This window comes from Salmo salar, chromosome 22, assembly GCF_965601325.2.
Source record: "Salmo salar chromosome 22, fSalSal1, whole genome shotgun sequence".
Lineage (NCBI taxonomy): Eukaryota > Metazoa > Chordata > Actinopteri > Salmoniformes > Salmonidae > Salmo > Salmo salar.
In genome coordinates this window covers 43,423,027-43,434,271 of record NC_138312.1, presented here as the reverse complement: position 1 = coordinate 43,434,271, position 11,245 = coordinate 43,423,027, and the positions used below count along the sequence as shown (strand labels likewise).

General features: G+C 44.1%; 1 protein-coding gene across 1 annotated transcript; it reads right to left on the bottom strand.

The window, feature by feature from the left end:
* Positions 1–2,807: 2,807 nt before the first annotated feature.
* On the bottom strand, positions 2,808–10,765 carry irag3b (inositol 1,4,5-triphosphate receptor associated 3b). The gene is made up of 14 exons (XM_082967786.1): positions 10,441–10,765; positions 7,760–7,878; positions 7,559–7,613; positions 7,330–7,402; positions 6,442–6,472; positions 6,185–6,325; positions 5,865–5,987; positions 5,580–5,721; positions 5,282–5,328; positions 5,093–5,143; positions 4,846–4,943; positions 4,370–4,474; positions 3,926–4,123; positions 2,808–3,639 (listed from the first exon to the last, which is right to left on the bottom strand). Exons 2-14 carry the CDS (start codon positions 7,769–7,771, stop codon positions 3,489–3,491), a joined length of 1,227 nt encoding a protein of 408 aa, XP_082823912.1. The 5' UTR covers positions 7,772–7,878; positions 10,441–10,765; the 3' UTR covers positions 2,808–3,488.
* Between the last annotated feature and the right edge of the window lie 480 nt (positions 10,766–11,245).

Below are 11,245 nucleotides of genomic sequence, written 5' to 3'. Positions count from 1 at the left end.
AGCTGTCCTGGTTCACACCAAGCTGCAAGCATTCTCTCTGCCGTAGCATTGACAATACTGTGTGTGTGTGTGTGTGTGTGTGTGTGTGTGTGTGTGTGTGTGTGTGTGTGTGTGTGTGTGTGTGTGTGTGTGTGTGTGTGTGTGTGTGTGTGTGTGTGTGTGTGTGTGTGTGTGTGTGTGTGTGTGTGTGTGTGTGTGTGTGTGTGTGTGTGTGTGTGTGTGTGTGCGTGTGTGTGCGTGACAGTGTTTGGAGACCTATGGCCTCACTCTGAACACCTATTAAAATATAAATGCATGACAACATTCATCATTTCTAATTCTATGATTGTGATAGTCCCCTCGCTCTGCCATAGAACACGTTTTATAAGGCGCAACACTGGACACCCTGAACTAAAGCTGGATGAAGAAGATCTTAGGGAGTAGAGAAGCCCTGTAACAGATTAAGAGGGTGCTAGCGCTTTCTCTATGACCTCATCATCCACTGCTGTTGTAGTTTTGTACCTACATACAGTTGGTCAGTTCTGGCTGCAGTGTCCCTCTGGACTGAAGGCTCAGATCAAGACCCTACCACTATCTGGTTAGGAGTTCTTGAAAAGCATGATCTTGAAGAACCAAAACATGAACCGGTGAGCTGAACATGTGACTAAAACTGCATACAGTCTGCTGTATTCCCTAAAATGGGGAGTCGATATCACATAAGGCTACACTAGGTTCAGGGTTCAAATATGGAAATGGCTGGCCTGCTGGGCACTCCCACTTGCGTTTAAAATACCAAAATACCATCAGAGTAGGATTCTATTGTACATGACTCAGCCCATATGCTACCTAGGCCGGTGCAGCATAACCAATCAGAGCTGCAATAGGCCTATATATAAATAGACCATTGCCATATATGGATCTGTGCAATTTACTTAGAACTGGACTGTGTTTACAGCTGTGGTTGTGAGTGTTTTGAGATCAAAGCAAGAGCTGCATGTAGCCATGTGTGCACATTTTATTCATAACCTTTGCTAGTTAGTGAGCTTTTAGCTCACTTATAATTTGTAGTCAGCAATAGGGGAGTGCTTGTTTCCTTCAAGAGCACAACATTTGTACATTTCGAGACATTTTTGAAAAGATGTATTTTGAGACCGGCTTGAATAATTTGTCTGATTCTCTGTAATAATGGTATGGGAATAATAATGCATATTATTTTGTAAAGTGGTTTCTTGCATCAAACACCACAACATTTTCAGTCACCTCCTTGTCTGAAGGACAAGTGGATAAACAGGTTAATGTCAACCTCTATGAGATCAGTTTCCCTATACCGGGACGGTTGTTGCTAACTGGCTCTAATGTGACTAGAATGACGTAAGTAACATCCAACTTTCCAGGACATAGACATGTCTTATATGTGTACAAAAATATATAATGCTATTGTTTGAGAGTGCACAACAAAAAACTTTTATCACAGCACTTGGTTTGATAAATTCAGTAATCTTGCTCTGATTTGTCATCCGGAGGGTCCCAGAGATAAAAACGTAGCATAGTTTTGTTTGGTAAAATCCATTTTTAGATTCAAAATGTAGGAACTGGGTTCTAAAATTTAAACCCCTGCTGTTTCTGGTCCCATAAAACGATGCTACATATTCTCCTACATTAATTTCACATTTCCAAAAACTTCAAAGTGTTTCCTTTCAAATTATATCAAGAATATGCATCCTTGCTTCAGGCAGTTAGAATTGAAAAAAAGGGTCCGATCCTTAAGAGGTTTTTAATGTCAAGCCCTGCATGTTTGTTTCTCAAATGTCTCCTGGAATGTAGGTACACTGAACACCACACATTGGCTGAATGATAGAACAGCTAATTCCATGTTAAAATGTTATGGGATGCATTTTCTCCATTGTTTTTGATGGTAGGCCACTTGGCCACTGTTAAACTCAGGGTATAGCCTCAGTGTTAACAGTAAACACTCGCTAGAAGCTGCACAGAATTTTCACAACATTCAAGTTTGAGCTCAGCAGACCTGAAATTAGCTCAGTGACGAAAAGAATTAGGGAACATTGCCAATGTGTGCACTACCATTAGGCACTGAAGCTATCAAAGTCATCCCAACCCAGACTTTTTAGGGCAAGAGAGGATACAGTTAGGCACGAAGGGTCAATGTAAAGTTAGAAGCCAGAAAAGTACACAGTTAATTTCAGCAGCCTCAGAATGTCCCTGCTCTTCCAGAAAGAAGGCAGTGGTTAGGCTTAGGTGCCCTCTGACTTAATTTAGCCTCATTGCAGCAGCAGTGGTGGTTGGGTGCCTAGATGAAGACACAGAGGTTTGGTTTGTGTGGTGACAAGAATTGTCATCTTGTAGCCTGTGTGGTCTAGTGGTTGGTGCTGTTGACCCCAGCACACATAGCAGTCAGTCAATTCTAAGCCAGCCCACTGTACTTCTGACTCGCATTCTTCCTAGTTTCCTGTCTTCTCTTCACTGTCCAATCTGTTTATTATGATAAAAGATGGTTATATATGAAACTTATGTCAGTGTGCTGCCATTGGTGACATTTCAAGCTAACTATGGAGTGAGCTTACGGCACGCTCTTAACTCTGTTACACTCAGCCATCTTAAAACTCACTACACAGCGAGAGACTCCAGTCGTTGAGCTGAGCCCAACTGCAGATCTGTGTCACAGCACCAGTAAAACAGATTTCAGTGTGCTGCTAACAGTACAGCTTCTTCCACTGTCCCTGTCCCCATAACGGGCTCGAACAAGTGATCCTCTGATCGCAAACACACATGACCTCCCTCCTAAACAACGACGACGCAGGGAGTCAGGACGCAGTTGCAGATGGTGAGTTTAATAATGAATATAGCGTGTTACAAAACAAGCACAGCGTCTGGACATGAAAACAGAACCAATACTGCCTGATGACTGAGGTTGGTGAGGGCTATATGAAGGGAGAGTAATCAGGGTAGTGATGAAGTCCAGGTGTGCTTAATGATGGGGAGCAGGTGTACGCAATGTGGGTTGCAAGGACCAGTGGTTAGTAGATCGGCAACATCAAGCGCCTGAGGGAGGGAGTTGGCGTGACAACAACGTACTGTACCAACCAATTGAGCTATAGAAAAGGATCCAGTTTGCTATCCATTGGTGACATTTCAAGCTAGCTATGGAGTGAGTTTACTGCACATTCTTAACTCTCACCCCTCTTAAACTCACTGCACAGCGAGAGACTCCGGTAGTTGAGCAGAGCCCAACTGTAGACCACACTATGGGAACTCCTGCATTCACAGAGCCAGGCCCAGTTTATCTCAGTTGGTGGTGGTGCATAGCTCAGAATTCAGTTCTTAGTCCTCAGTGGTACAGAAGTAAAAATATGCACGGCATGCATGACTGTAAATTGCTTTGGATAAAAGCGTCTGCTAAATGGCATAAATATTATTAAATCATATCTCAGAACGTGGATCCCAGAACTCTGTGGTGTAGAGCTGAGATGCAGTGCAGCAGAAGTGAGATATCAGAAGCTAGAGCTGTGGTGTGGAACCTTCAGACCCCAGAGGAGGAACCCCAGCAGCAGGAAGAAGTAGAGAGCCAGGAGGAGCAGCACCATCCACGTCCAGTAAGACAGCCACGTAGCTAGGGGGCGCTGCTCTGACAGCACCACTAGCCTGGAGGGAAACGGAGGCATACAGATTAAAATCATGATCGCAGCAAATGTCCAGTATTCATGTTATGGCCAGATTTGTGTCTACATCATCATTATCCAAAAGTTGCATGTTTGTTTACAGGGAATCCCAGGCTGTGTGTCACTATTGCCTTCAATGTACATACTTTCTAGCATGGCCAGATAATGACAACTGTCTGCTATATCAGTTGAATAATATGGTGTTATCTTAATACATTTTAATATGACTTAATAGCAGCTTAATAATGTTAAGTCATCTTAACACTCACGGTTCTGTGGTGCAGACTGATTCAGCAATACAGGTACTGAGCTCACTGGTCTCGGATGTGCCTGCTCCAGACCCCGCCCCTGACCCCGCCCCCACTCCAGACCCCGCTCTTGACTCCTTGGCTTCGGCCTCCTCTGAACTAGCCTCATGCGCCACGATTGCAGACCTCCGCCTGTGATGTAGCGTCATCTGCAGGGAACTGAAACACACAGACACGGGCACACACACAGTATTAGAGGAAGGGAAAGCCCTGCATTAGTCGCACCTGACCCTTTGGTCATTATTTAAATGTCATTGAGTCATAAATGGGGAACATGTTGATGAGTTAGGGGCTACCTACCTGGTGTGAGGGGCTACCTACCTGGTGTGAAGGGCTGCCCACCTGATGTGAGGGGCTACCTACCTGGTGTGAGGGGCTACCTACCTGGTGTGAGGGGCTACCTACCTGGTGTGAGGGGCTACCTCGCTCTCTTCCTCTAGGCTCTGGGAGCTCTGTGTGGAGCTCTGTCTGAGCAGGAGGGGGGTGTGGTGGGGGGACATCTCAGAGGGCCTTTAAAAAGGAAACAGTTAAATTTACACTTCCAACTAAACAAGGTAATACTATAACAACAAACAATGCTGCTGTTACAGAGGTCTGTATAGTTCTGATGGTATGAACACAAGGGCAAGGCACAGCACATTGATAAGCCATAAGATCAGCAGACACCATGCACACACAATGTGTTCTCTACAGCAGTTAAATCCATCATAGGTTTATACTGTAGTCCGTGCACTTGCGTCTAAGCCTGTGGTGCATATGCGTATGAAAGCCTCCACTTTGACTAGTGACTAGCATGGCCATCTAGCGACTAGTGACAACCGACCATGCAGATGACTCTCAATGCACTAACTGCACTAACGACAGGGCAGATTTTCCTGTACCTGCTGGCTTGGTTCACACTGCCCCCTGCTGGCCCCTGGCTGTCAGTGTCAGCACTGGCCCTGCAACCCTCCTGGAACTTGGTCTCCAGGTCGCTGAGCTGAGAGGGAAAATGAGAGGAGGGAAAGAGGATGGAAAAGAGGCGATTGAAGAGTGGGGAGAAAAGAGAGGTCAGTATAGAATTAGAGTTATGCATACCATGATCACAGGACCACAATGGGAGTAGGTCTTAGTGTTATTGTTTCCAACCTCGGATCCCGTTGGGATTAGTGTGACGCTGACTCTTCGCCGAAGGATGGTCTGAGAAAGTCGGGGGAGTGAAACATTAAAAAATATATAATTCAAGCCACTGGGCTGCCCTCACTGATATTTTCTATTTATTTAACTGAGATATTTGAAGGAAGGATATGAAAAGCAATGAAGTGAACTGTCTGTTACCTGTTGGGAGTCTCGCCTGGCAAACAGGTGCCTAAAGTCTCCATCCTCTGTAATGATAAAAAGCCAACAGTCAGAACACAGCTTTTCCATATGTGGAGAATTTTGTTTCACTGTACAGTCAGAGGATACTGTGCTCCTATTATGAAATTCAGTCACTTATGGTGGATCAGGCCTACTTACAATGAATTGTTCTTTTAAGAATAAATGTACTTTAAGAATCAAAATATTCAGAAAAGCTATGTGATTAATTTTCCTTTCACTTGTCCACAAAAAATCCATTGAGGGGCAGCACTCAGACCTGAGTCGCTGTGTCTCCTGCCCCTGCTGCGGTGGAAAAACTTCCTGGACTCCAGCAGTTCGGATCTCTCCACAGCGTGACGACGCTTCAGATGCTCCGCGTGGATACCCATCATCTCCACAGAATGACACACGCGCGCCTCCTGAGCCAGCAGAAACATTCATCAAAGTTTCAATCAAACTACATGTATAACAGTTTTAAACAAAGATATTTTTCACAGAGCACTAACCAAAACCTGGACTTATACCCCAAAAGAGCAAGCCTAGGATTACACGACAGTTTCACCTGGTGCACGGTCCCCAGCATCTCAGCAGCAGCGATGATGTCACTCACGCCGTCCAGCACTGTGTCCAGACTGGCCTCAATACGACTCAGCATCTCAGCGTCTACACATCTACCTCTCAGATACTGGGTGAGAAGAGGGGGGAGAAAGGGAGGAGAGGAGAGAAGAGGAGAGAAGAGGGGAATAGAAGATTGGAGGATAGATATAGTATAAAGACAAAGGAATTGTGGAAGAGAGAGGTACGGTTTAAACTTTAAACATACATTTATCAGACCATTAACTGTGAAGCAGCCAGGTCAAACACACGTGTACACACCCCTACCTGCAGTGTGCTTCTGGTTTGATCCAGTTCTAGGATGAAGTTCTCCTGGGCCACTGTTCTGTCATGTTCCTCAGCCTGCAGTCTCTGGGTCAGGGTGTACTGGTCACAACGGAACGCCAGTGCAAGCTGAGTAAACGCATTCTATAGGGGACAGAACAGTGTGTGGATGAGTGTGCAGTGTGTGTGCGTGCGTCTGCATGTGGGTGCATGTAGTCTCTTCTCTTTGTCCAAGTGTACTAATCGCAAAGAATTCTCACCTCAACCTCCTTTTCAGTCATCTCTGTACCACTGAGGGCAGGAAAGAAAAGGTGAGGTAAAGAGCCAGGATAGGGGAAAGGGGAGAAAGGGGAGGGAGAGGTAAGAGAAGAGTGAGGTTGTGACTATCAAAAAAGTTCAAGTGTTAAAGTAAGTGTGTCCGAGTATAAACTGACCTGCTGAGGCCCAATTTCTCCAGTATGAACTGACCTGCTGAGGCCCAATCTCTCTAGTATAAACTGACCTGCTGAGGCCCAATCTTTCTAGTATAAACTGACCTGCTGAGGCCCAATCTCTCTAGTATAAACTGGCCTGCTGAGGCCCAATCTCTCTAGTATAAACTGACCTGCTGAGGCCCAATCTCTCTAGTATAAACTGGCCTGCTGAGGCCCAATCTCTCTAGTATAAACTGACCTGCTGAGGCCCAATCTCTCCAGTATAAACTGACCTGCTGAGGCCCAATCTCTCTAGTATAAACTGACCTGCTGAGGCCCAATCTTTCTAGTATAAACTGACCTGCTGAGGCCCAATCTCTCCAGTATAAACTGACCTGCTGAGGCCCAATCTCTCTAGTATAAACTGACCTGCTGAGGCCCAATCTTTCTAGTATAAACTGACCTGCTGAGGCCCAATCTCTCTAGTATAAACTGGCCTGCTGAGGCCCAATCTCTCTAGTATAAACTGACCTGCTGAGGCCCAATCTCTCTAGTATAAACTGACCTGCTGAGGCCCAATCTCTCTAGTATAAACTGACCTGCTGAGGCCCAATCTCTCCAGTATAAACTGACCTGCTGAGGCCCAATCTCTCCAGTATAAACTGACCCCCAGAGGCCCAATCTCTCCGGTATAAACTGACTTGCAGAGGCCCAATCTCTCCGGTATAAACTGACCTGCTGAGGCCCAATCTCTCCAGTATAGGAAGGTGCTCCCAGGAGATAGCCAGCTGATCCTCTGGACTGGGCTCTGAGGAGAGGAGCAGAGGAGAGGAGAAGAGAGGACAGAGTGTTCATAGCTTCGCTAGCATACAATAACAGAGAGCAGAGAGGACAGGAAATGGAAGTACAGCCACGTCCTGTTGCTGGCAACGATGAAGCTCAGGCAGCAAAACAGATTCCTTACCTTCGTCAGAGTCCGAGCTGTCCCCCAGTATGCCAGCATACTCACAGGGAGTGGCCTTCTTAGCAGGGCGTTAGGAGAGGGACGACACACAAAGCAGTTAGCAACCTCGTGGCCAGGCTGTTATTGTAGATGAGGACAAGTTCTCAATAGACTTCCCTGGTTTAAGAATGTTTTCATTAAGAAATAAATGTTCCTGATTACCTGTGCATTCATGGTCCCAGTGTTAGGCAGAGTGGTACAGAGTGTGAGTACAATGTTGTTTATATCTTTCTCCACACCCCTGATACTTTTACCAAACCTACAGAAAGAATACCTCACTGCTGAGAGAGAGAGAGAGAGAGAGAGAGAGAGAGAGAGAGAGAGAGAGAGAGAGAGAGAGAGAGAGAGAGAGAGAGAGAGAGAGAGAGAGAGCACAAATAAGATTCAGACTTTCATTCTACAAGTACATTGAAAGATGGCACACACACACCCTGTTAAAGGAAGGGAAAACAGGGAAAGATGGCCCACAATTTCATTCACACCACGCTCACAGGGATACTGACACTGACCCTGCCCCAGGTCACAAGTTTAACACTGAATTCATAATGTGACATCCTTTAAGAGTGAGTAGAGAAAGCTAACAGGCAGCTCTCATTCTTAATAGAGGCTGTGGCTGAGCACAGTACCATGGGGGAAACAGGGACACAGAGGAGCATGCTGGAGAACAGAGAGAGAGAGAGAGAGATATGCAGTAGCTATAAACAAATAGAAGTGGGGGTAGGGAGTATCTGAACACAGAGGAGGAGAGGAAAAGGACAATCATTAACTACATGAGTTTAACCTGAGGATAAACAGCTGGCTTGCTTTAGGAAACACCCACACATCTAATACTAACAATATAACCAAAAAACTCCAGACAGAAGCATGTACAAGTGTCACTATAAACACTTATTTTCTATGATGCTAAAGTAGTATTAGTAGTCCAGACAGTGGACAGTCACAACATTCACGTCATAACATGAAAGTACAGCAGTTACATACTGTAAGACCTGAGGTTATTACGCTGTCTTAAGATGTCTCTGACATACTGTACCAGTCAAAAGTTTAGACACACCTACTAATTCAAGTGTTTTTAATATTTTTTTTTACTATTTTCTACATTGTAGAAATATAGTGAAGACATCAAAACTATGAAATAACTCATATGGAATCATGTAGTAACCAAAAAAGTGTTAAACAAATCAAAATATATTTTATATTGTTCAAAGTAGCCACTCTTTGCCTTGATGACAGCTTTGCACACTCTTGGCATTCTCTCAACCAGCTTCATGAGGTAGTCACCTGGAATGCATTTCAATTAACAGGTGTGCCTTGTCAAAAGTTAATTTGTGGAATTTATTACTTCTTAATGCATTTGAGCCAATCAGTTGTGTTGTGACAAGGTAAGGGTGGTATACAGAAGACCGTCCTATTTGGTAAAAGACCAAGTCCATATTATGGCAAGAACAGCTCAAATAAGCAAAGAGAAACGACAGTCCATCATTACTTTAAGACATGAAGGTCAGTCAATACGGAAACATATCAAGAACTTTGAAAGTTTCTTCAAGTGAAGTCGCAAAAACCATCAAGCTCTATGATGACACCGGCTCTCATGAGGACCGCCACAGGAAAGGAAGACCCAGAGTTACTTCTGCTGTAGAAATCTGTCCTTTGGTCTGATGAGTCCAAATTTTAGATTTTTGGTTCCAACCGCCGTGTCTTTGTGAGATGCAGAGTAGGTGAACGGATGATCTGTGTGGTTCCCACCGTGAAGCATGGAGGAAGAGGTGTGATGGTTTGGGGGTGCTTTGCTGGCGACACTGTCAGTGATTTATTTAGAATTCAAGGCACACTTAACCAGCATAGCTACCACAGGATTCTGCAGCGATACACCATCCCATATGGTTTGTGCTTAGTGGGACTATCATTTCTTTTTCAACATGACAATGACCCAAAACACATCTCCAGGCTGTGTAAGGGCTATTTGACCAAAGAGAGCGATGGAGTGCTGCATCAGATGACCTGGCCTCCACAATCACCCGACCTCAAACCAATTGAGAGGGTTTGGGATGAGTTGGACCGCAGAGTGAAGGAAAATCAGCCTACAAATGCTCAGCATATGTGGGCTCCTTCAAGACTGTTGGAAAAGCATTCCTTATGAAGTTGGTTGAGAGAATGCCAAGAGTGTGCAAAGCTGTCATCTAGGTAAAGGGTGGCTACTTTGAAGAATCTAAAATATATTTTAATTTAACCCTTTTTTTATTACTACATGATTCCATATGTGTTATTTCATAGTTTTGATGTCTTCACTATTATTCTACAATGTAGAAAATTGTAAAAATAAAGAAAAACCCTTGAATGAGTAGGTGTGTCCATACTTTTCACTGGTACTATTGTTTATCATTTTAAAACATTTATTCAATAGACCAGTCACTGTTTCACTATGAAGCCGATGCTCTTATTTAACTGTTCTCTTCTCTAAGTTTAAAACAGTTCCAAAAAGCAGCATAGTCACACACTGAAGTCAACTTTTATTCTCCCTCTATTTACTTTGGAGCTACATTTTATAGTCTAAACAAAAGGGAAACATCCATATTTAGTTATTGAGGGCTGTGGTAGTTGTGAAATGACAGAGATTCAGACAAATATGTATAGGCCTATAGACATTCCATTATTTAGACACAGAAGACACAGACCAAAGTGGTCACAAAATAATCCAACATAGAACTAAAAACTTTGAGTTTCAAAAAAACAACTAGTCCATTTTGAAACAGTGTTAAATATCTAAATACAATCTACTAAACTGCCAAAAACAGTTGCACAGCCATTTTGAATATGATGGGACACCTTCATTATTATCTTACCGGTGTAGTGAGGCCCGTGGTGTCCAAGGGTGTTTTGTTTTTCAGGAGCTACTGAGCAGTGACATTCCGGTCTAGTGATGCTGCCCACACTCCTTCCTCGCTCTTCTTCCCTGTTCTTCTTCTCTCCCTCCTCATTCACTTTTCCCTATATTGGCTTTTTAAAACTCCCCTGACAGCTGTTTGAATTCCCACCAGCTTTGTTCCCTCACACCAATGGGGGAGTCATGGTTTTCTAGAGGGAATGCATCCAAGAGCTGGTGATAAAGACAGATTAGGGACCACCCTCAACCCCAAAACACATGCACACTTGTTTGTGTGGACTCTTGCTCACTCATACAAGAGTGAACTTCACCTGAAGCTAGAATGCTAGACTAAACAAACTTCCAAACAGTCCTCCTCCTTTGCTTACCAGTTAAAACAAGAGTTTCTATTTGACAAATTCAGGTAGGTCCCTCCCCGTTTTGTTCCGTTTGCTTCAGTTTAACAGAATCTGTGTAATGAATATGCTCATGGTTGCGATGTCAGAGCTCACTCATTCTCCCCTTCACATATCCAAATCAACTTGAATGCCTATAGCTACTTGAGTAGAGCTGAAAGGATTGGATTGGTGTAAACATTATGGCAAATTCCACCAAGTCATTCAGAGGTACTGGTTGGTCTTTAACCATACATAGCTAATACGTCCTTTTAGATCTCACTGAAGTGCCTAGGGGGGTGTATGCTATGGGACAGCAGTCAGAGGCAGAAGGATGATAATATACAGCGCATTCGGAAAGTATTCAGACCCCCTGATTTTTTCCCAAAT